The 26,216-nt window shown below is 46.9% G+C and overlaps 2 protein-coding genes across 2 annotated transcripts in view; both read left to right on the top strand.

Moving 5' to 3' along the window:
• Positions 1–26,216, top strand: part of TNFRSF6B (TNF receptor superfamily member 6b) — a 253,607-nt gene that overhangs the window by 86,145 nt on the left and 141,246 nt on the right. The gene's annotated exons all lie outside the window — the stretch shown is intronic.
• Positions 24,880–26,216, top strand: part of RTEL1 (regulator of telomere elongation helicase 1) — a 113,301-nt gene continuing 111,964 nt past the window's right edge. Inside the window, exon 1 of the mRNA XM_073682869.1 lies at positions 24,880–25,255. Within this exon, the coding sequence (XP_073538970.1) occupies positions 25,154–25,255 (102 nt within the window). The 5' untranslated portion in view covers positions 24,880–25,153. The remainder of the gene's footprint in view (positions 25,256–26,216) is intronic.

Raw genomic sequence — 26,216 nt, forward strand, 5'->3', positions numbered from 1 at the left:
TTGTTTCACACTTTTTTGTTAAGTATATAATTCCACATGTGTTAATTCATAGTTTTGATGGCTTCAGTGTGAATGTACAATTTTCATAGTCAGGAAAATACAGAAAAATCTTTAAATGAGAAGGTGTGTCCAAACTTTTGGTCTGTACTGTATATATATATATATATATATATATATATATATATATATATATATATACACTGCTCAAAAAAATAAAGGGAACACTCAAATAACACATCCTAGATATGAATGAATGAAATATTTTCATTGAATACTTTGTTCTGTACAAAGTTGAATGTGCTGACAACAAAACCACACAAAAATCATCAATGGAAATCAAATTTATTAACCAATAGAGGCTTAGATTTAGAGTCACCCCCAAAATTAAAGTGGAAAAACACACTACACGCTGATCCAACTTTGATGTAATGTCCTTAAAACAAGTCAAAATGTGGCTCAGTATTGTGTGGCCTCCAAGTGCCTGTATGACCTCCTTTCAATGCCTGGGCATGCTCCTGATGAGGTTGCGGATGGTCTCCTGTGGGATTTCCTCCCAGACCTGGACTAAAGCATCCGCCAACTCCTGGACAGTCTGTGGTGCAACATGAGGTTGGTGGATGGAGCGAGACATGAAGTTCCAGATGTGCTCAATCGGATTCAGGTCTGGGGAATGGGCGGGCCAGTCCATAGCTTCAATGCCTTCATCTTGCAGGAACTGCTGACACACTCCAGCCACATGAGGTCTGGCATTGTCCTGCATTAGGAGGAACCCAGGGCCAACCGCACCAGCATATGGTCTCACAAGGGGTCTGAGGATCTCATCTCGGTACCTAATGGCAGTCAGGCTACCTCTGGCGAACACATGGAGGGCTGTGCGGCCCTTCAAAGAAATGCCACCCCACACCATTACTGACCCACTGCCAAACCGGTCATGCTGAAGGATGTTGCAGGCAGCAGATCGCTCTCCACGGCATCTCCAGACTCTGTCACATCTGTCACATGTGCTCAGTGTGAACCTGCTTTCATCTTTGAAGAGCACAAGGCGCCAGTGGCGACTTTGCCAATGCTGGTGTTCTGTGCAAATGCCAAGCGTCCTGCACGGTGTTGGGCTGTGAGCACAACCCCCATCTGTGGACGTCGGGCCCTCATACCACCCTCATGGAGTCGGTTTCTAACCGTTTGTGCATACACATCCACATTTGTGGCCTGCTGGAGGTCATTTTGCAGGGCTCTGGCAGTGCTCCTCCTGTTCCTCCTTGCACAAAGGAGGAGGTAGCGGTCCTGCTGCTGGGTTGTTGCCCTCCCATAGCTCCCTCCACATCTCCTGGTATCTGCTCCATGCTCTGGACACTGTGCAGACAGACACAGCTACCCTTCTTGCCACAGCTTGCACTGATGTGCCATCCTGGATGAACTGCATTACCTGAGCAACTTCTGTGGGTTGTACTGTAGACACCGCCTCATGCTACTGTACCTTTAGGGGTGAGAGCAATGGCAAAATGAAAAAGTGACCAAAACAACAGCCAAAAAGGATGAGAAAAGAGAAATGGTCTGTGGTCACCACCTGCAGAACCACTCCTTTATAGGGGGTATCTTGCTAATTGCCTATCATTTCTACCAGCTGTTTGTTCCATTTGCACAACAGCAGGAGAAATTGATTCATCAGTGTTGCTTCATAACTGGACAGGTAGATTTCACATAAGTGTTATTGACTTGGAGTTACATTGTGTTGTTTAAGTGTTCCCTTTATTTTTTTGAGCAGTGTATATATATATATATATATATATATATATATATATATATATATATATATATATATATACAGTACAGACCAAAAGTTTGGACACACCTTCTCATTTAAAGATTTTTCTTTATTTTCATGACTATGAAAATTGTACATTCACACTGAAGGCATCAAAACTATGAATTAACACATGTGGAATTATATACTTAACAAAAAAGTGTGAAACAACTGAAAATATGTCTTATATCCTAGGTTCTTCAAAGTAGCCACCTTTTGCTTTGATGACTGCTTTGCACACTCTTGGCATTCTCTTGATGAGCTTCAATTTCATAGTCATGAAAATACAGAAAAATCTTTAAATGAGGTGTGTCCAAACTTTTGGTCTGTACTGTATATCATGTCTAATCTTCACATCTATCTATCATCTATGTTCTATCTATCCATCCGTCTAATCTTCACATCTATCTATTCATTTATCTATTTCAATTCTATGTATTCAGCTCATATTTATCTACATCTATAATATCTATTAGTTTAGCCATATCTCTTAAACTATCTAGCCTCTATCCATCTTTCCGTCTATTTAGTTTCTATCTATATATTGTAAGGCAGCGCTAGTCATCATACTGGGGGACACTCGCTGCACCGGGTCAATTAAAGCACACATGCAATGTCTTTCACAAGGCTGCAGTTTATTACTCTTCATAAACGGCTTATCACACAGTCCATCTTAGTTTATCACCGGCATGTTTACACACATAACATCCGGGAGTCTCTCAAGTAGCAGACAGGCCCAATTGGCCCAAGTTACAGCCTTCAGCAAGGTACTAACATAAATGTCCACAATAAGCAGTGTCTTTACCTTTGACGGGTTACAGCTGCTTCAGTCCATTTGGTTTGCCACCACTGTGGCTTTGCGGCTTCGCAGATGGGGGGGGGGGGTCTCCAGCCCTTGTTCCCTCAAAGACTACTGGAATGTTTCACACACACATCCAGTCTTCGCCTTCCAGGACTCTTGCCTTCCAAGCCGGCTTTCCCTCCAAGGCCACTGGCATCTACACACAGGATCCAGCCTCGACCTTTCAGGCTGCCAGGCTTCACTGTATCACGGTGTCCCACATGGGAACAGGCCTCACGCCTAACACACCTGTCTCAAATCTATCAGGGTTTATATATCCATCCCATGCACACAGACAGGACCTTGCTGATGCCACAGTCATGTGATCAGACCTTCTGTGTGCAAAAGGACCTGTGTGATGCCACAGTCATGTGACCAGTCACCTGAGGGGGAGGTACCTGGTTGGCCAAAACATACCCTGGATCATTACCGTAATGCCAAGCAAGCCTCTGCATTACATATCCCCCCCCCCCTGTTCAAACTTGTGGGGTTGAACACATAGTATATACAATTACCTCATAACCCACAGTTCACACCGAGACCATGTACTTGACAATTGTGCTACTCAGCCCCTGGAACATTAGTCAACGACATTAGCCCATTCCTTAGGGACCTACCATTTGTCACTGTCACTGACTTTGTCAAGTCACATTTCCAGGTCGTAACCTTGTCAGACCTCTCCCAGCGGTCCGTACAGCAGTGTGACTCACATGCCCTGGTATTTAAGGTCTGGTTCGACTCCGTACTGTCCCGTACTCTATTGGGTCGTTTGTATGGGCCACTCAAACCTGAGTTACTGGAGGTCTCACTACCTCTAAACGCACGCCCACTACTCTCAGGACATCTTGAAAGGTCCCTAACTTGAGCTGTAGCTGTTCTGTTATTTAGGGGGCCCTTTCTCTGTCGGGTCTCACTATTTCTAGACGGCTGCCACCTTCTGCCGCTCAGGCGATGTTGCCTTTCCATTTGTAGTCTGGCGAGATTCAACTGTTCTACCTCTCGCAGGTAGGTCACTCGGTACTCGATCAGCATGCATATATATCCCAGGCTTTCTTCCGTTCCTACAGCGGAGAATGACACCATGCCGTCTTCATCTGGTATCCAGTCCCGACGATCACGTGGACTGCTTGCTTTCACCACACCAGACTTCTTTACCATCATCTGCATGGCTTGGCCATTTCTCCCAATGAGCTTTCTCAAGAGCACATGAGGCACCCGGATGACCTCTTCGCGCAGACTGTGAGCTTTTCTCCTAAGCTCCAGTTGTCTAACGGCTTGTTCTGTCTTCAACCGGAGAAACCGCTTTGTGCGAATACATCGCCAGTGCATGTCACTTAGGATTGCCACCCTCTTCACTGTGACTTCGGTAGTGGACAGGACCACCAGCTGTTTAGCTTCTGAGGTCGAGTACACCTTACAGGCTCCCACTGCCTTCTTAAACTCTTCATGCACGGACTCACTGGTGCATTCTTCCCTCAAATCTACGGGTACATCTATGAGGCACTTGTACTGAGACGTTTCTGTCTCACCAGTGGTTTCCAGACGATCAACCAGCTCAGGTTTCAGGGACAACTGACTTGCAGCTTCTTCACCCTGTATGCTTCCCCTGAGCTGACTCACAGCTACAACTTCAAGAATTTTCGTCTTGACCACTTCCATCTCATATTTATCCTCTGTTAACACTCTCTTAGCTCTCCTCAGGTCCACCTTCTCATGGTATAAGGGAGTGAGTGCAACTTTTTTTTCCTTTTCCTTCTCCAAGGAGGCCTCGTTCACTGAGTGATACTTTGCCAGGCGACTTTTGAGCTTGAAAACTTCTTCCTCTAGCTCAGCTACTCGCCTCTCAGCAGCCCATCTCTGAAGCTCTTCCTGCTTCAGCTGCTCCTTTAACAGTAGAGCTCTCTCAGACCTCTCTGTCTCCAATGCGCCCACTCGCCTCTCAACAGCCAGTCTCTCAAGCTTCTCTTGCTTCATATGGGCTTGTAGAGACTCCTTGAGCTCCTTGATCTCGGCTCCTACATCCACCGAATCATCCGAGCTCGTATTATTCAAGGAGGTATCTGTTTCATACCTCCCATCTCCAGTGGCCAACTCCTGGCCCTGGTCTGTGGCTTCTCCGAAAGACTCCTCCATCTGTTTCCGCTCAGCTTCCATCTTGCTGATTCTTTCCTTAAGGCACGTCTCTGCACTCTGGAGATTATCACAGAACGTCTGCAGCTCCTTCACCTGAGCTTCCAGACCTAGGGTCTTTCTGCGGAGATCACCATTTTCATCACGGGTGTCCTGCAGAGTGGTCTCAACCACTTGGCGCATGTGCTCTGCATCTGCCTTATCATCTTCTAGTTTTTCTTTAACCCTGAGGAGATCCTCATAGTCTCTCTTGATTTGTTGCAGTTCCCTATTGAACCTTTCATGCCTCTTTTCTGCCTCACGATCGTGACCAGACACTTCATCTTTTATTGCCTCTTTCAGGGCGGATAGCTCCCGGTCTCGCTGGCACAGAGAGTCCACCAGCCGCTCCTTCTCCTGCATTAGAGGCCCCACTTGGTCCTGGAATTACTGCAGCTCCCTCATGAGTTCACCATATTCCTTTTTGGAGTCACACAGCTCCCGGTTGAACTGTTCGCGCAGTCGTTCAAGTTTTTGTTCACGCCCAGAAACTTCATTCTGCAGCGCCTCTTTGAGGGCAGACAGCTCTAACTGTACCAGAGAGAAGCGACCTTTCACCTCGCATAACTCATCTTCACACTCCGCTTTGTCAATCTCTAATTGAAAAACCTCCTCCTTGATTTTGTAGAACGCTTCCTTCCATTGGTTAACCTCCTCGTCGCTTCCCTCCAGGTCTGCTGTTCAGACTCCAGGTTCAGCTGGTCTGAGGACACGTTCTCCAGGTTTTTCCTTAGTTGCTGCACGTCACTCTGACACTGCTGCCTGATAGGCTCCAGCTCTTGGTCAGGACTGGCCGCCTCCTCTTTCAGGGCTGTCAGATCCTTTTGACTCAGTACTGTACCGGAGGTTGCTATTGGCAACGTCACCTCCTCTTCTGCTTCTAAAGGAGGATCCACACTTGAAACAAAGGCACACAGAACTACATTTTCTTTATTTTAACTTGCAGCAAAGACTACAGGAGCAACCTTTTTGTGGCCCTTGCGCCGTCGACAACGAGAGGGGGACTCTCTCCCCTCGTCTAGCCCCTCCTGACTGACCTCTCTTTCTACTTTTTTAATGTCACCGTCAGTTGTGGGGTCTGCGTCACTCCCTATGGTGTCGTGGACCAACAAACGAGCTACTCCATTATCAACGGTCACATTGTCATTTTTAGGCAGTACCAACCCACCACCAGTAAATTTTTTTGATTTTCTATACTCCACGCTGTTTTGAATAACCGCCCCTTTTTTAGACTCCACCCACTTTTTAACAACCACATTGGTAGGGGAATTTTTACAAGAAAAATCAACAATAGTCTTAGGACTCAGTTCACAACAGCTCTTACCACCTCCCCGAGCACTCTGGGACAATAATGGCGCCCCCGGAGAGTTCACAGAATGGTTCACTACCGCCATTCTATACGGTGCCCACAGCTCCTGCGGTTCCAGCACCATGTCCAGTAGACGTTTCTCAAATTCCTGCTGCGGTTTTAACAGGCACTTTAATCGCTCAATAGCTTCAGACTCATTTGCTGCTCCCTTCACAGCCATCTTTATCTGCTCCTGCATTTCTTCAGGACACTCCATCGCTTTCCCCGGAAAAATTTTCGTGGCCCCGCCGAGCCACAGCAAACCAGGTTTGAGTGCGAGGACAATTTTCATAACCCCTGCCGAGTTACCGCAAGATGCTTTAATCTTCGTGACCCCGCCAAGCCACAGCAAAACCGGGTTTGAGTGCGACGACAATCTTCGCAACCCCACCGAGTTGCAGCCAGATGCTTTAATCTTCGTGACCCAGCCGAGCCACAGCAAGATGTTTGCATCCACACTCGTCGTTCAATGCTGTTACCTCTAGCAACAAGGCTGTTGTTGCCCCTAGCAACCGGGCTGCGGTTGCCCCTAATAACTGGGCTGCAATTGCCCGCATTCTCCACCACATGTAAGGCAGCGCTAGTCATCATACTGGGGGACACTCGCTGCACCGGGTCAATTAAAGCACACATGCAATGTCTTTCCAGTATTTCACAAGGCTGTAGTTTATTACACTTCATAAACGGCTTATCATACAGTCCATCTTAGTTTACCACCGGCATGTTTACACACATAACATCCGGGAGTCTCTCAAGTAGCAGACAGGCCCAATTGGCCCAAGTTACAGCCTTCAGCAAGGTACTAACATAAATGTCCACAATAAGCAGTGTCTTTACCTTTGACGGGTTACAGCTGCTTCAGTCCATTTGGTTTGCCACCACTGTGGCTTTGCGGCTTCCCAGATGGGGGGGGGGGGTCTCCAGCCCTTGTTCCCTCAAAGACTACTGCTGGAATGTTTCACACACACATCCAGTCTTTGCCTTCCAGGACTCTTGCCTTCCAAGCCGGCTTTCCCTCCAAGGCCACTGGCATCTACACACAGGATCCAGCCTCGACCTTTCAGGCTGCCAGGCTTCACTGTATCACGGTGTCCCACATGGGAACAGGCCTCACGCCTAACACACCTGCCTCAAATCTATCAGACCTTCTGTGTGCAAAAGGACCTGTGTGATGCCACAGTCATGTGACCAGTCACCTGAGGGGGAGGTACCTGGTCGGCCAAAATATACCCTGGATCATTACCGTAATGCCAAGCAAGCCTCTGCATTACAATATACAGTATATTCCTCAACTTTAAAACTGCAGTACCAAGAAAAATAAGTTCTGGAATTATGGAAATCACAGGATGAAGAGACGTGTTACTGATCTGCAAATAAGGAAAAAATTGAAACATTTTCTTGATTTATTCAGTATGGAGTGTGAAAGCCACATGCAGAAAGCCCCGCACTTATAGCCTCAGCTGCTATCAGTGAGGTTATTAATGGTTGTCTGAGAAATAATCTGCTGCGCTGAATGCTCTTGGGCAACTCATCAATATCCTCTGCTGGCGGCTCCCTGTGCAATTGCCAACCAATGACGTCCCAGTTGTGCTCAATAGGAGACAAGTCTGGAGACCCTGCAGGCCATGATAGCACATTTAGGCCTCACAGGCTTCTCACAGTAGTACAAATGACATTCAGCCTGGTGTCATGTTCAAAACCAGGTACTGAGACACTTTGGAGAAATGGCCGCACCACTGTTTCCACGAACAAATCAATGTAATGCCGTACATTCCTCAGACAACCACTAATAACCCCACTGATAGCAGCCAGGTCTGTAAGTGCGAGGATTTCTGCACGTGGCACTCATACTGGATGCTAAATAACTCAAGATGTTTTGAAAATGAAAATTTTGTTACCATTTCTTTATCATTTACATATCATTAACATGTCTATTCATCCTGTAATGATGATGGAATTTCATTGTTGAGGAGTATAATATATATATATATATATATATATATATATATATATATATATATATATATATATATATATATTAGAAAACCTACATGTCTCTGTTAAAGGTTTGTCATGTAAAACAAAATCAGACAAACAAGAATCATTTCAGAACTTTTTCCACCTTTAATGTCACCAATTATCTGTACAATTCAATTTTAAAATAAACCAAAATGTTTTTGAGTGGAAAAAAAACTAAAATAACGTGGTAGCATAAATATGCACACCGTTCAATTAATACTTTTCAAAGTACCCTTTGAATTTATGACAGAATACAGTCTTTTTAGGTACAAGTCTATCAGCATGGCACATCAGGAACTGGCAATATTTGCCCAATGCTCCAATATTGTCAGACTGCGAGGGCATCTCCTGTATGCTGCGCCCTCTTCAGGTCACCCACAGATTGTCAATTGGATTCATGTCTGGGCTTTGGCTGGGCCATTCCAAAAGGTTGATCTTCTTCTGGCGGAGCTATTCTTTTCTTGATTTGGCTTTTTAGCAGAGGCCTGAATATTTTGTTGCAAAATTGACTGAATCTTGGAACTTTTCATAATTCCCTCCACTGTGATTAAAGTGTCAGTTCCAGCTGTTGATAAACAGCCCCAAAGCATAATGCTGCCATCATGCTTCACTGTGAGTATGGTGTTCTTTTGGAAATGCCCAGTGTTGGCTTTGCACCAAATATACCTTTTGGAATTATGACCAAAAGGTCCAATTTTGGTGTCATCAGACCATAACACATTTTCCCACATGCTTTTGGCAGACTTGATGTTGGCTTTCGCAAAACATAGCTGGGCTTGGATTTCTTTTTACGAAAATGCTTCCATCTTGCCAGTCTATCCCACTTCTTAATGACTGTTTTCACAGTGTTTCATGGTAAATATAAAAAAATTGTACCCTTCTCCTGATATGAGATCCCTTTGCTGTGTTCTCTTCAAGAAAGCTTACAGCCTGCAATTACCCCACTGCCTCCTCAACACCACCGGAGCTGTCGCATCCCCCCAACATATTGTCTCCTTCCCCATTACCCTGTAGACTGTAAGCCCGATAGTGCTGAGTCCTCTCCCCCTCTGTTCCAGACTGTCACTGTTATTTTGCTCATTGTAATTGCTATATGTATTTTGTATGTAACTCCTTTTCACATGTACAGAACCATAGAATCAATGGTGGTCTAACAATAAATAATATTATTAATTTTGCACAATTTTTTTATTTTTTTTTATGGATGTAGTAAGGGATTTGATGCAGTGATAATCTGACTCTTTATATAATACATTAAAATCGTTAGTTGTCTTTGATCCAATTTATTAGCGCTAAATGTCAGCTGTATAACACAGCCAGCTCCGGTAAGTGATGGTACAAGCACAGCTCCAAGGGGAGCTACAAGAGGCACCAGTACCACAGCCTCGGATCATTTGCACAGTGGGGATCATCGGGATCCCTACTTTCAACTGTATCTGCAGATGCCGATGCAGTGAAAAGTGTGGTAGACCATGGAGCTTCTCTCTGCCCAAACTATCTCCATTTTATTAGGCCTCTGGTCTACAAGAAGGCAGGGCTATGCACAGGACGTCAGCATCCTGGTACAGGTGGGGCGGTGATATCATCGTATTGCTCTGCGGCTCCTGGCCGCTAACTGCAGAGAAGAGGATTAAGTTGCTGTGCTGGTCAGGAAATTGGGGTTAGAAGAGTACACATATTTTTTTGTAACTGGGGTATTATTCCTTTCAAATAGGCATGCTGGGGGCATTATTACTCATCAGGGGTGACTATGGAGGAATTAAAACTTGTTGAGAGGGCACTTTAGGGGTCATTATTATTTGTTAAAGGGGCACTATGGGTCATAATGACTTTTTAAGGGGGCACTCAAGGGGCATTATTACTTTTTAATGGGACACTACAGAGCCACTATTACTTTTTTAAGGGAGCAGTCAAGAGATGAAATTACCTTACAAGGGGGAACATATAAAATGATTAACTTAAAGGATGCGCACCAGAGGCAGTATTATTGCTTAGAGGGCAAAAAGGGGGCACATTGTTACTTTGGAAGTGACGCAATGGTGGGCATTATTACTATGTGAGCACGATTACTGTGTTAGGTCACTAAGATGTCACGCAAGGTGTGGGAAAAACTTAGTGCAACACAAAGAGAAGAGGGAAAGGAAGCCCAGACTCTAGGGAAAGGGGGGAGTGGAGACCTCCTGGCTGATAGAATATCACCCTGTCTCCCCTAACGTCCCTATATTGGCTCTACACCAATCGCCACACACGTTCCTTGCCCTGTCTTTCCCTGGCGTTTGGCTAAGGCTAGGGAAGGGAGGAGATGAGCACTACTCGATCCCCACTGACACTAAAGACAACAAGGGGTGACAAACAAAGGGGAATTGCTTAGCTTTAGACAACTCCAGACAACTGCGCACACGTCCTCAACACCAGAGAGGAAGATGCACTGCTCTTGCTCAAGCCTTCACAAGGAGTAATGAATATCGCTGGCACCTCCCCCTGGAACACAGCAGGTATTTATATACCCAGGCCAGGGTGTTAATTAGCCAGAGGAAGGTAGCCCCTGGGTCCTAGAGACAGACTCTAAGAAGGTGTCTGTAATGCCAAACGTAGAGATCTCCTGCACACAACTGCAGGGCGACTGTCTGTCACTTAGACACACCCGTGACATAAGAAGATCACTATAACGCTGTGGGACAGATATCATGGAACTTTTACATTCAAAGGTACTGTCTAGGTGCCATCATTTTGGGGGATAATTAATGTAATGACACTATTATTTCTCTAATACAGTATTTAGGGTACCGTGCCACACACCAGGTCCAGCATTAGGGGCAAATGGGGTAGTAAAAGGCAAGGGATTGGGTGTAGCGTTTGTAAAGGCTGGAAATAATTGGGGATGGTGCTGGAAATGTGAGTTTGTGAGGGTCGTGATGACATTCCACTCGTCCTCCAGTCACTCCAAATTCAAACTATGAGCATGGGTCAACCATTCAAAGAATGAGTCAGACAACAAGCTGGTTCAAACTCAGAGCACGCTCAAAAGACTACTACAGACAACGTTCTCAGCAATGTTCTGTGTTTATTCCTACATACACAAACCTAAATACACTACATAATGGGGAGGGGAAAGGGGTTGTCCGGGGCGGGGTAAGCCATGAAAGTCCAGTGTCTGGCCACTCCTGATTGGTCCACATCTCCTTATCTCAGTCTCTGGGCAGATATTGCAGCCGTCAGCTTATAATCTTGTTTCGTTTCTCTGAAATAAGTCTTGGCAACACTGGAACTGTCTTAGTTTAAGTTTCGATTTGAGTAATACGTAGCAAGGAAAGCTTATTGTTATAAGACACAAAATGGTGGTTAGTACATTAGCAAAAAAGCGTATAAAAGTTACAAAAGTATAAAAGTTACAAAAATATATATTCTCTTTTACCCCGACATTCCCCCCTAAACACTAAGCTTTCCCTTGCTTCGGGGCCTTTGAGACTGTCCATGTGTGGGGAGAGGGGAGGTGGATTTCTTCACCCAATCATCTTAGAAGCTGCCCCCTTATGGGACGCCCCCAGACAATCGAGCCCTATCCTGGGTGACACATGGAGTTCTCCCAACTGTCCCTAAACTAAATCTCTCAATTGGACTTTGTCATGGGGGGGCTGGTCAGGCTTGTTCAAAGGAGTGTATTTCTCCATATCTTCTCTTGATTCAGAAAGGTCCCGGAGGTTGGGACAGCATTGGTTATAGCTTTCCTGTATAAGGGGACTATGCAGCACAGGACCACCAGGCCCAATACTAATAGACCTCCCATTACTAGACAAACTTGTTGGAGGAATCCCTTGAGCCCTCCCAACCAACCTGAAAAGAAGGAGATATCTACCCCTGTGTGGTAGCTGTCCACCCTGGGACAGACAGTAAGCATATGGAAAGGATATAGAAGAAGGTAGTCATCTTTTATAGACTCGTTCTGTCTCTCTTGCAGTGGGAGGCGTGAATCCAGGTGCTCTTGCCCTCAAGCTTCAGAGCCGTCGGGGTGGTGAGAAGCACAGTGTACGGTCCCTCGAACTGCGGCTGGAGGCAGTCTTTCCGGACAAACTTCTTCACATACACTAGATCGCCTGGGATAAAATCATGTACTGCATCACCTGTAGATTCTGGGAGAGAAGCAGATACTGGAGAGCGGGTGTTAGTCAATTCTCTAGACAAGGCAATCACAAATTTTACCACTCTATCATGTGTTTCAGACAACTCTTGGGGCCTAATCTCTCCTATCTTGGGTGGGGTCCCAAACAAAATTTTATAGGGAGTCAGCCCATGTTTGGCCTGAGGAGTGTGTGTGATATGATACAATACTATGGGGAGTAGGTTGGGCCAGGGGAGGGGATGATCTTAGGTCATTTTCAAGAGCTGGGTCTTGAGTGTGGAATTCATTCTCTCCACTTTGCCTGAACTGGCAGGATGGTATGGAGTGTGGAGGCCCAAATCTGTTCCCAACATGTTCCAGAGTTCTTCGTAGATATTTGCTGTGAAAGCTGGTCCTTGATCCGATTCTATGACTTGGGGAACTCCAAATCTGTAGGCAATTTCGGTGATCAATTTCTTGGCTGTGACTTTAGCAGTCATGTTGACAACCGGGTAGGCCTCGGGCCAGGCTGAGAACATATCCACGGCTACCAAAACGTACTCCTATTTTCCTGCTTTAGGCATTTGGATATGGTCTACTTGTATTCTCTGCCAAGGGTAGTCTGGTTTAGCCAGGTGTTGGAGAGGGACCCGTGCCGTACACGTTGGGTTGCAGGTAGCGCAGACAGAGCAGGATTTTGAGTATGCAGTCACAGTGGAAGAGATTCCGGGTGCAAAATACAGTTTCTTGATACATGCCAAGGCTTGATTCTTTCCTCTGTGTGTAGGCCCGTGAGCCCATGCTGCCACAGCTGAGTACATGCGTCCAGGCAAGCAAGGCTTCCCATCCACTTGGTAAAGAGTCGAGTTGACCTTTGAATCTTTGCGACCTGCCAGCACAGCTCCTGCCGCTTTCCATTGCTTGACTTCTTCAGTGGGGGGTCTTCCTTTGTTCCTCACACAATTTTTCTTCAGGCATCCTGACCCCCTGGGTTCCACTCGTGTCTCCGCTGGACTTGTATGATCTTCCGCCGGCTGTTCTTTGGCTCTTGCTCTAGTGAGCGCCACAGCTACGGTTTGCAGGGTTTCCCCCATCTCTTCTTCCTTTTCCTGCCACTTTGATGACACATTCTCCACTGCTGCAGTCTTGGCTGCTTGGTCAGCTAGGTGGTTGCCCCTGGCTTCTCTGGATTCTAGTCTTCCATGAGCCTTGACCTTGATAACAGCAACCTGAATGGGTAGTTCCAGGGCCTTCATTAGGGCCTTAATCCATGAGACATGTTTCACTGGTGTACCTGCAGCTGTGATGAATCCTCTAGACTTCCACAAGAGTCCAGAATCATTGCAAATTCCATGTCCATACCTGGAATCGGTATATATATATATATTCGCCTTTGTTCCTGCTGCCAGGTGGCAGGCCTCTGTGAGAGCCACAAGTTCAGCTTCTTGTGCAGACATGTATGGTGGTAGAGCTTCAGCCTTGACGACTGTTAGGTCCGTTGTGACAGCATATCCCGTGTGGAACTTCCCTTGAGGGTCTGCGAGCGGATGTGCCACCATATTCTCTGGAGCAGAAGTCTCTTCCTGCAAAATTTTTATACAGTCATGAGGTTCCACCAATGGACCTTCACCCTCTTCACCTTCCCCCCTAGAAGGTGGAAGCAAAGTGGCAGGATTGATAGTCAGACATCTGGTAAATGTTATATTGGAGGGCAACAATAGGGAACACTGCAGCCGCAGATGTCTTTGGTTGGTTAGATGTTTCGGAGATGTTTGTTGCAGAACAGCTGAGAGATCATGGCCGGCCTGTATAACTACATCATGTCCAAGGACGATATCAGCTGACTTGTCAAGGAGGATGTGAGCAGCGTGGACCGCCTTAAGGCACGTGGGGGCAGTTCGGGCGACAGGGTCCAGGCGGGCTGAGTAGTAGCCCAAAGGCCGATACTTATGATCATAGCGTTGTGCTAGAACTCCAGAGGCATGACCTTCCGATTCCGAGACAAAAAGGTGAAATGGCTGAGTATAGTCTGGTAAGCCCAAGGCCGGGGCAGAGACAACAGCCTGTTTAAGGCGGTCAAAACATAGTCTGTGTTGATGAGAAACACGTGGATCTTCAACATGAAGCCAAACTGAGCCTTCATCCTTGAGACAGTCGTACAGAGGTTGCATGAGCTTTGAGGCATCAGGGATCCATTGCCTGCAGTAAGTGATGAGGCCAAGGAAAGTCTGCATAGCGGAATAGGTGGTTGGGAAGGTGATATCCATGATGGCTTGTTTTCTTTCTTCAGTCAGATGTCTAGCACCTTGTGATATACAATGTCCGAGGAAAATGACCTTGGGCAGACACCATTGGACTTTGCCTTTCGAGACTTTACAGTTAGCTGAGTGAAGAAACCAGAGAAGGGATACTGACATCTCTGGCAAATTTTCTTCAGTGCCACAGAGTAAAAGATCATCCACATACTGTAGAAGGGTGACCTGAGGGTTCTCTTGAACCCATGGCTCCAGAATAGACTTCATAGAATGAGTGAATTGGTTAGGAGAGTTCTGGGCTCTTTGCGGAGTCCTGGTCCATGTAAGCTGTGCTCCTTGAAAGGTGAAGGCAGAAAGAAACCACGAATCGTCATGTAAGGGTATACTGAAGAAGGCGTTGGCCAGATCTAACACCGTAAACAAGGTGGCCGTTGGAGGCAGCTGAGACAAGAGGGTGTTTGGGTTAGGTACCACTGGAGTTTCTAAAATGGTAGCTGCATTGACGGCTCTGAGATCCTGAACCAACTGGTATCTTGGAGACTCTCCCGGAACGGTTTTCTTTTTTACAGGAAAGAGGGGTGTATTGCATGGAGATACACATCTGACAAGGACTCCTGATTCCAGGAAGGAAACGATTTGGGTACCCAAGCTTTGTTCTTGTGCAGCCTTGAGGGGGTATTGTGGCAACCGTGGGTACCTGTGTCCAGGCTTGAGGTGTACTCGGACCGGGGGAACCTGCAGGAGGCCGACGTCCTCTGGCCCACTGGACCACAGAGAGTGAGGGAACTGTGAGATATCAAGAAGAGTGTGAGGTTGTATGGTCATCATCATGAGAGGGAAGGCTTTAAGAACACAGCGGTCTTCAGTCCCTTGTTCGGAATGAGGGTCCCGCAAAAGAAGCTCCATACCATGGTTTCCGAAGGTAATTGTTGCCTTCATCCGCTCTAAGAGATCGGCTCCCAACAGATTGACAGGGCAAGTTTCAGAGACCAAGAATCTTGTGAGTACTCCGGTGAACGGTCCTGCAGACACCGGGACTGTGAGTGGAGATGAAATATGTTGGCCTTCCACCCCAACACAGGTGAGGGTATCCGGTGATAGGGATACAGAAGGAGGGAGCTGTGCAGAGGAAATGACAGATGTGGCCGCCCCAGTGTCCACCAGGAACTCCAGTGGTTGATGGTCCACCTGTAAAGTGACAGTCCCACAGGCGGCCGTGAGATGCGTAGCCGGGAAAGTGGACACTGGTTGACCGAGCCGTCATTGGCGTGGATGAGATGGTTCACGGGAAGGTCCATGGTTGTGTGGACCGTCACGGAACGACCGGTCATGGTACTGTCTGTGGGTTGGACAGTCTCTGAGGATGTGGTCAAGGCTACCACACTCCCAACACAACATTCGTCCTTCAGAATCACGAGATTGTCTTCTGTTTCTAGATGGTCCCTTGTCATCTCTTCTGTCTTGTTTTCTATATGTGGGAGGAGTATCATCACCTGTGCCTTTAACCATTACCCACTTGATTCCATGTTGGTTGCCAAGGGGTGGGTAGCTTTCTTGAGCTTGATATACCATGGCAGGAGCGGTTTTCTTCTTTGGCTTAGTATCCTTTTCCATTTTTAGCATTGATTTTAGGAAAGCTTTAACGATGTCCACCGCGTCGTTGAAAAAAGAAGAACGAATCTCGGGCCGTACTCTCAGGACTTCATCTCTGAGAGCGTCTTGTAGGCCATCTACTAGGGCCTGAACCAACAGGGCGGCCTGCGTCTTGACGTGAGGACTGTATCCGAGATCCTCAAAATGCATGCTGAGTCTTGCAGCATATCTTTCCACAGATTCATCAGGGTCTTGTTGAACATCTTGTACAGACCCAGCTTGATCTGACAAGCGATCCTGAGCCCAGGCCTTTAACTGTTTCATATATTCTAGGCCGGATTCATACGTACTAAGAGATCCTGCTTTTGTGGAATCCATGGCCTTTTCGATAGTAGGCAAGAAATATTCCTTGGCCTTCACAGATGTGATACCTGCCAAATCAGCCCAGGTTGCTCCATAAATGGCTCTGGTTGTGTCCAAGCGTCTAGCATACTGCATGGGAGATTTATCGGGATCAGGAAGCTTTGAGACCAGAGTGTCTACTTGTACTGGGGTAAAGGGTTGATATTTAATCATCCCTAAAGGTCCAGGAACTTGTTGAGGACCGGGCAGCGTCGCTTGTTCCTTGGTGGTGTTTGGGGTGGCAACAGAACCGCATTGGGAATCGGTGTCGGGGAGGAGGTTGCCACTAGTAGCTCAAGGGCCAAAGGCATAGCAACATGAACTGCTGGACTACGGACACAGACAATGCGTATCGAGTCCAATCCATGAGGGAGGGTCTCTATGCCTTCCTTGAGGGCCAGTACGTGTTCCTCCATGCACGGCCCGAGTGGGTAGCCGAAAATTCCAGAAGATATGAGTGGTATCGCTAAAGTGCGTCTGGGCATATCCTGATGACTCAATTTTCCTGTATGAAGGAGTACTGAACGGATGGTAGATGCGAGAGTGGAACGTGACTCTTCAGGGTTCCGGGAGTCATAAATAGGACCCACTGCATGTATGATGACATCAGCGGGCAGTCTACCCGCACGGGTGACTAAGGTCTGGCCTTGTGAAAGATCTCCGTTTTCGGCTAAGTGAGCCTGGCATTCTGTAGCCAGAGTAGAACCAGCAGCAAGGGAAATTTTGCGAGCCAATCCTCCAACATGGCTCATACAGGTGTTTGCAGGGTTGACTATGGCCCCCACCCGATGTGTAAGGATGTCACCATAGCCTATTGACAGAGTGACAGGGCGTCCTGATGGGTCTACTAGATTACGGGAGCGGCAGGGGTCCCAAACTTCTGAGAGGCTGGGGGGTGGTGTTCTTTCAGCAGTTGCTTGGAGCAAGGGCCGGAGTACGGGTAATGGATGTGGGGTGAAGGATGCCATAGGAGACGTATGGGGTAAAGGAGGGGGGGGCTGGAGTATCTTGAGCCCATCCCTCATCTGGCTCCGTATCGTCTTGAGTAACAGTATGTTGGCGGAGGGAGAGCAGTCTGGCCTGAAATTCTGGGGAGTTGAGGAGGATATCCCCAGGGTTGTGGGTGACTCCCATAGGAAACAGGGGAAGCGTTGTCACATTAGTTTCAGATTGGGGGTTCTGGGACTGCGGGCTTTTCCACCTGTGCTGGTGGCTGGTAATATGCACCGGACGGATCTAGTAGTGGATATAGGCCGGATTGGGGCTTTTCACAACAAGTAAGAGGTGTAGCAAGATGGCCGTGGGAGGGAGGAGTTAGAGTGGAAGTGGGATTGTTCTTGGAGGCAGGAAAAGGTGTAGTAAGATGGCCGTTGGAGGGAGGAGGTGGAGTGGAAGTGGGATTGTTCTTGGAGGCAGGCTGGGCATCGTGCCATGGGCGGCCCGCCCCACAGACACAGCAGAACTCCGCCCAGGGTGGGTTTTGCTCTCCACACACCCGACACGTCCACCCCTCCGGTGATTTGTTGTTGGTACCATTATAGGGCGGTGGCTGAGGGCTCGGTGTAGTGACAGGCATCAAAGGTGCAACGGCCATTTTGGGGGCACATAACAAATCACAGTCTGCAGCTTTCATGTATCCGAACAAAGGCTCGGCATTCTCTGTCCCCCCCACACCATCTACTTCTTTCCAGCCTTCAGACTTCAAATCACTCGCTACTCTAAGATGTGCTTGAGCCTGGTGCAGAAGTCCTCACCCAGCTTTCCCAATTTCTGTGTAACACATTCTTTCTACACTGAAAACTAAAGCCTGCCTGTACTGGATAAGCTTATCATGTTATACAAATTCCTAACATTCTTCTTGCCTTCTTGCCTTCCCGTAACTCCACTAATTGGCTTAACTCCCACAGCAGCATTCCGCAATTTACGAGATCTTTCAAATTTGAATATACGCAACATTTTCTTATAGAATGCAATGATCTGTCGCGACTCAGATCACTGGTGCAGTCCACAGGTCGCCACTCCTCAGTGTAGAGCACACCTCAATACACTGATGAGATAGAGAGACACCTCAATCTAACTCCTTTCCTAGCCTTGAATGGCGACTTTACAGTGCGACTCACCACGGCACCCTGACTACAGGTCACCACCCGTCAGTGTAGAGACACCTCAATACACTGATGAGATAGAGAGACACCTCAATCTATCTCCTTTCCTACCACGGCACCACCCGACAGTGTAGAGACACCTCAATACACTGATGAGATAGAGAGACACCTCAATCTATCTCCTTTCCTACCACGGCACCACCCGACAGTGTAGAGACACCTCAATACACTGATGAGATAGAGAGACACCTCAATCTATCTCCTTTCCTACCACGGCACCACCCGACAGTGTAGAGACACCTCAATACACTGATGAGATAGAGAGACACCTCAATCTATCTCCTTTCCTACCACGGCACCACCCGACAGTGTAGAGACACCTCAATACACTGATGAGATAGAGAGACACCTCAATCTATCTCCTTTCCTACCACGGCACCACCCGACAGTGTAGAGACACCTCAATACACTGTTTCCTAACCTTGACTTTACAGCAGTCTCTGTGTTAGACGAAGAGCACTCCTCAATTCGTCACAGATTCTGACAGCACAACACCTCCTTATGAGGTTTCTCTGTATAAGACGAAGAGTACACCTCAATTCGTCACAGATTCTTTCTCCCTTACACTACAATTCAGGAATGCTTTGAAACCTCGACTATCAGTTACGGGAGGCAGCTATCTAAAGAGAGTTCAGTGACCGGAGGAGGAGGAGATGGTGTTCACACGAGCACGCGCAGGCATGCGACGTCACTCGTTTTAACACTTGCTGGTTCAGGACGTGGTGCGGGACGCCTGAGGTCTCACCACTCGACCGATCACCCACCCAGATCCAACCTGACAACCCAACAGGAACCGCTGCGGCTGACACACAGGCAAGTGAGACATATAAAATACATCTCAACTTACCGTGTTCGATGGAGGTTGATCAGGCCTCAAATTCAGCCACCGCGGTCACCACCAGGGAAATCAGCGATATGGGTCCGGGAGGGCGGCGTACCGCTAGCCACGCCCCACGTTGGGCGCCATTTGTGAGGGTCGTGATGACATTCCACTCGTCCTCCAGTCACTCCAAATTCAAACTATGAGCATGGGTCAACCATTCAAAGAATGAGTCAGACAACAAGCTAGTTCAAACTCAGAGCACGCTCAAAAGACTACTACAGACAACGTTCTCAGCAATGTTCTGTGTTTATTCCTACATACACAAACCTAAATACACTACATAATGGGGAGGGGAAAGGGGTTGTCCGGGGCGGGGTAAGCCATGAAAGTCCAGTGTCTGGCCACTCCTGATTGGTCCACATCTCCTTATCTCAGTCTCTGGGATGATATTGCAGCCGTCAGCTTATAATCTTGTTTCGTTTCTCTGAAATAAGTCTTGGCAACACTGGAACTGTCTTAGTTTAAGTTTCGATTTGAGTAATACGTAGCAAGGAAAGCTTATTGTTATAAGACACAAAATGGTGGTTAGTACATTAGCAAAAAAGCGTATAAAAGTTACAAAAGTATAAAAGTTACAAAAATATATATTCTCTTTTACCCCGACAAGTTGAGCTAGGTTCACACTAATGCATGCTCTTCGCCGCTGTGCACTAGATCGTGGTCGGTCACATTTTTATGCATGTCTGAAAAAGATGAATACTGCAAGGATGGAAGCCAAACAGCATCCACAGTGACTTTGTCGGCTTCAGGATCCTATTTTTTGGGAAGTCCAACAGAAACCCAGACTTTGTGCTCAGTGGAGAGTGCTGTGTTAGTGTGAACGCAGCCTGAAATGTTCCTGTGCTGCAAATGAGTCATGGTTGGATGTTGTCATGACACTGGCGGCCACAGACAGAAAAAGGCCCCTGTGCAAGAACAATATATGGTCCATTTGCTGTCCAAGAGCTCCTAAAAATACAAAATTGTACCTGCTTTGGAGGTAGAAACGGGCCTCCTTACCTCTTGGGCCCCGATGCAGCCGCACAGGTTGCACCAATGATATGTCCGCCCCTGCCTCTGTAGTTGTAAACATGGATCACCTGGCTTGGAAGCCCACTCACATGTGTTCTGTCTACACCTCTGCTGCTACGTAATAGTACCCGCGAACTGTGACGAATTATTCTGTCACAAGGCAAGAAGGTGTTAGTAAGGGAAAGCAATCTGAGGAATGAAATGCATTTGCTTTTTAATGGGTGATCAAGTGATTTTTTTAAGGCTTTTAGTATATTCAATAAATATATTTTATGCTTCCATCTTGCTGTTTTTTTCCATCTTCACACTTTGGACTTGCTATACTACGAGGTTCTGTGCATATTTGATCTTGCCCCGACCCTCCCTTGTTTTCTAAAGCAAACTGAGGCTCCCAATCTGTAAGCAAAACTACAACTCCCTGCAGGCCCTTTAAGTGGTTTTTCGGGCTTCAACTAAATCTCTGCAGTCAATCTGTGACTGCAGATTGCCGAATCCTCACAGTGTGCAATGTGCACACTGTCAGGATTCCGCTTTGTTGCCTGCTTAAGCGGTTATTATGTGACCGCATTAATTCTTGTGGTCACATGGCAAAAAACTTCTCATCTGCTTCTCTTAATAGAACATTGAGAAGAGCAGAAAAAGTTCTTAGTCGCATGTGACCATAAATATGAAAACTGCATTCTTGTGGTCACGTGTCAACTAATACAGCGGAATCCTGACAGTGTGCATATTGCATACAGTCAGGATTTGGCAAACCGCAGTCACATATAGTAACTGTAGGAATTTAGCTGAAGCCTGGGATACCCCTTAAAGGTTTGAAGCTCTCAGGACATGCTGGTCATTCAGCTTCAGGCCATATAATGTTAGACATGGGAATGTAATAACAATGCAATTCATTATCATTTTGAATGAATTCCTTAATACAACTAATTAGCAAATCACATTTTGTCTAGGAAGGCCATGGCTATAATTCATTAAAATGTTTGATGCCTTGTTACGTTGAAAATTGTCCTAAAATGTTAATACGACAGGTGCTTGTGGGCATGTGCAGTAAGGAGCTCCATGTCCTCCCTTCATGTGTAGGAAGATGTGCTTACAGTGGATATTCTGATGTAATACTGGAGATACCAGTGGTGCTTGGGTAAGAAGAGACTGCTCACACTGCTGTCCTCCATCTCTCTGATCTAATACGGGAGATACCAGGGGTGCTGAGGTAAGAAGTAGCCGCTCAAACTGCTGTCCTCCCTGTCTCTCTGATATAATACTGGAGATACCAAGGGTGCTGAGTTAAAAGGAGGCTGCTCACACTGCTGTCCTGCCTATTTCTCTGATCTAATACTGGAGATACCAGGGGTGTTGAAGTAAGAAGAGGCTGCTCACACTGGTGTGCTCCCTGATCTAATAGTGAGGATATCAGGGGTGCTGAGCAGTGCTGTGGAATCGTGGCGTCGGTGTCCATTTTGGTAGAGTCAGAGTCAGTATAAATTGGACCGACTCCTAAAATATATAATAAATTGGGTACAGTAGTTCAATGCAGTATTGTCATGCAAGGTGTGGGAAAGACTAAGTGCAACACGAAGGGAAGAGGGGAAGGGAGCCCAGACATGAGGGAAATGGGGAGTGGAGACTTCCTAGGCTGATATGATATCACCCTGTCTCACCTAACGTCCCTATATTGGTCCCTCACCAATCGCCGCACAGGAACCTAAACCCTGTATTTCCCTAGAGCTTAGCCCTGGATAGGGAATGGGGGGGGGTGAGCACTGGTCAGTCCCCACTAACAACTAAAGCCCACAAGGGAGGCAAACACGGGGGAAAGTAACTTAGCTTGAGCCGACTTCAGAGAGATTACACCACACGTCCTCCTAGCACGAGAGAGGAAGTAAACAGACTGCAGTAGCTCCAAGCCTTCACAAGGAAACATGTGAATATCACCAGCGCCTGCAAACAGAAAGTATTTAAAAACACAGGCCTGGGTGTCAATTAGCAGGAGGGAGGTAGCCGCTGTGTTTTAGAGTGATACAGATCTAAGAAGGCGTCTGTAATGCTAAACGAAGAGATCTTCTGCAACCAACTGTGCTGAATATTTTTTTCATAAGAAATTGGGAAAGTTATGAAATGTCCTATAAATGTCTGTTCTATTCCTGATGTAAGGATCTCGGCTTTTAGTTGAGATGAATCTGTGCTGCACTTTATGTTCATGCTCAATATTGAAGCTCCTCCTCCAGTGCTGTGGAGTCGGAGTCAGGGAAATTGAGAAGTTGGAGGTTTGGCTTACGGACTCCACAGCCCTGGTGCTGAGGTAAGAAGACACTGCTCACATTGCTGTCCTCCATGTCTATCTGATCTAATACTAGAGATACAAGGCAAGCTGAGGTAAGAAGATTCTGCTCACACTGCTGTCCATCCTGTCTATCTGATCGAATACTGGAGATACAATGCGTGCTCAGGTAAGAAGAGGTTGCTCACAGTGCTGTCCACCCTATCTGATCTAATATTGGAGATACAAGGAGTGCTGAGGTAAGAAGAGGCTGCTCACACTGCTGTCCATCGGATCTAATGCTGGAGATACAAAGAGTGCTGAGGTAAGAAGAATATAACACATCTGTAACACATCTATCTTGGCAGGGCTCCGCCTCCTTCCCCTATTGCCGCAGCTCTCTGTTGTGCTCCACATCGGGTTTTACATCTCCATGACATTATCTCTCTAGGCCTTTTAATGCCTGTTTGGACACACCTGTGTCTGAATGTCAAACCAGAATGATGTTCTATAGGTTTGTGTTTTGAACTCTGACTTTATCCAAGTTCTCACTTCCTGTTGTCTCCTCCGACTTCTGTGAACTCTTCATCATTTCCAGAATGTTAACTAATACCTTGACGTATGCTTCTTGAACTATTATATACCAGGGGTGCTGAGATAAGAAGAGGCTGCTCACACTGCTGTCCACCCTGTCTATGTAATCTAATACTAGAGATACCAGGGGTGCTGAAGAAAGAAGAGGCTGTTCACACTGCTGTCCACCCTGTCTAATACTGGGGAAACCAGGGGTGCTGAGGTAAAAAGAGACTGCTCACACTGCTGTCCACATGATCTAATACTGGAGATGCCAGCTGAGGTAAGAAGAGGCTGCTCACACTGCTGTCCACCCTATCTGATACAAAACTGTAGATATCAGGGGTGCTAACGTAAGAGGCTGCTCACACTGCTGTCCATCCTGTTTATCTGATCTAATATTGGAGATACCAGAGGTGCTGAAGTAAGAAGATGCTGCTCACACTGCTATCCACCCTGCATTTGTGTATACTGAGCTGCTGCTCCTTTGACCTGGATATAACTTGACAGCACATGGTATAAGTTATCTCGGGACACAACAACAGAGCTTCCCACTGCACATGCTCACAATTACTTGAACCATTAATATTCTAGGGCAGGTTTCTGACAGTGTAAAAAGCCGGCAGCCCTCTTGATGTACTATATTGAATAAATATTCATCCGCACTAATCCGTACCTCCCACTCCCGGCTTCAAGACTTCTCCCGAGCTGCACCTATTCTCAGGAATGCTCTACCCCAAGAAATTAGGATGAACCACAACTTACACAGTTTTAGGCGCTCCCTAAAAACACATCTGTTTAAAGCAGCCTATCACCTTCCCTAATCGAAGTCCTTTTATATTCTTATAGCCCATCCCTTATTTCTTCAAACATAAGTCTCCACCGAAACCAAAAGCACTACAGATACTGGCTGGTGATGAGCTCATGCAGCCTTTATCTATCCCTCATCCCCTCAAGATGGCTGGACCATCCTTGTAAATAAGCCATTGTACTTTGTGTCACCCCCACCTCATTGTAGATTGTAAGCTCTTACGAGCAGGGTTGTCATTTTTGCTGTAATTATTGTATTATCTTTAGCTATGTTACTTATGACTGTTGTACATGAACCTGTGAATTGTTAAGCGCTGCCGAATATGTTGGCGCTATATAAAGACTATTATTATTATTAAAAGGGGTTGTCTGGGACTAAACAATTGATGGCCTGTCCGTAGCAGTGCTGGACAGATAGGTCATCAGTTGTTTAGTTCCGAACAACCTTTTTAACTCCTTAAGACAACATAATTAGCCAATTAAAAGGACTTTTTTTTTTAATTTACAGTGACATTTTTTTATTTCTAGAGAACCCCTATGAAATGAAACAGATGTACAGAATGGTTGCTAAGGACAACAGGAAATCTTAATATGAGGTGACTACACTTATGTAATTAAGAACTACAACTCCCGGCATGCTGCGCGCACACCGACACATTCCCATGTTTTGCAGGCGCCATTGCTGTGGCCTCGGGTGTCCTCACATATGGCTACCGCCGGGACAAGGCTGTAACCTGGGGATGGTTATTACTGTGGGCGGTTTTGTGTGAGACGCACAACTGACAGGACAAGCCCAGCTCTGAGACCGGGTCAGCAGGAAACGTCACCTCACCAGGCGAGAGCACGTCACGAGTGACGTCACGACGTACGGGCGGGAATTGTGAAGCCGGTCGTGGAGGGCTTTCGCCGCCGTCAGTGTTGAGGATGCCGCAGCTGGAGCTCAGCGGGGTCACCGTGGACTTCCCGTTCACTCCGTACAAATGTCAGGAGGATTACATGGTCAAAGTGCTGGAGTGTCTGCAGAAGGTTTGAATCCTGGAGGAGCCATGTGTGACTGCACCTTTAAGTCACTGAGGAGGAGGAGGAGGAGGAGGAGGAGCAGCGTGCACCGGGCTGGGGAGAACTGGGAGGGGTCTGTAGTAGGAAGACAAGTATTTGGGGGAGTGCATTAGAGGGTGGAGTCAGCTGGGAGGGGCTTGTAATAACTAAACACAGATGGGAGGGACTTAAATAGTGGGGTCTTCAAACTATTAAGAAGACGGAATTAGAGAGGATCTTACTAGTTATAGACAAATGTGGAAGGGGGAGGCTTACACTAGTGATGCACAGCTCTGGAGGCTTACACTAGTGATGCACAGCTGTGGAGGCTTACACTAGTGATGCACACATGTGGAGGCTTACACTAGTGATGCACAGCTCTGGAGGCTTACACTAGTGATGCGCAGCTCTGGAGGCTTACACTAGTGATGCACAGCTGTGGAGGCTTGCACTAGTGATGCGCAGATCTGGAGGCTTACACTAGTGATGCACAGCTGTGGTGGCTTGTACTAGTGTTGTGCAGCTGTTGGAACTTGCACTAGTGATGCGCAGATCTGGAGGCTTACACTAGTGATGCACAGCTGTGGTGGCTTACACTAGTGATGCACAGCTCTGGAGACTTACACTAGTGATGCGTAGCTCTGGAGGCTTACACTAGTGATGCACAGCTCTGGAGGCTTACACTAGTGATGCACAGCTCTGGAGGCTTACACTAGTGATGCACAGCTGTGGAGGCTTACACTAGTGATGCACACATGTGCAGGCTTACACTAGTGATGCGTAGCTCTGGAGGCTTACACTAGTGATGCACAGCTCTGGAGGCTTACACTAGTGATGCACAGCTCTGGAGGCTTACACTAGTGATGCGCAGCTCTGGAGGCTTACACTAGTGATGCACAGCTGTGGAGGCTTACACTAGTGATGCACAGCTGTGGAGGCTTACACTAGT

This window comes from Phyllobates terribilis, unplaced genomic scaffold (genome assembly GCF_046119375.1).
Source record: "Phyllobates terribilis strain yellow unplaced genomic scaffold, ASM4611937v1 Scaffold_5__5_contigs__length_657084704, whole genome shotgun sequence".
Classification (NCBI taxonomy): Eukaryota; Metazoa; Chordata; class Amphibia; order Anura; family Dendrobatidae; genus Phyllobates; species Phyllobates terribilis.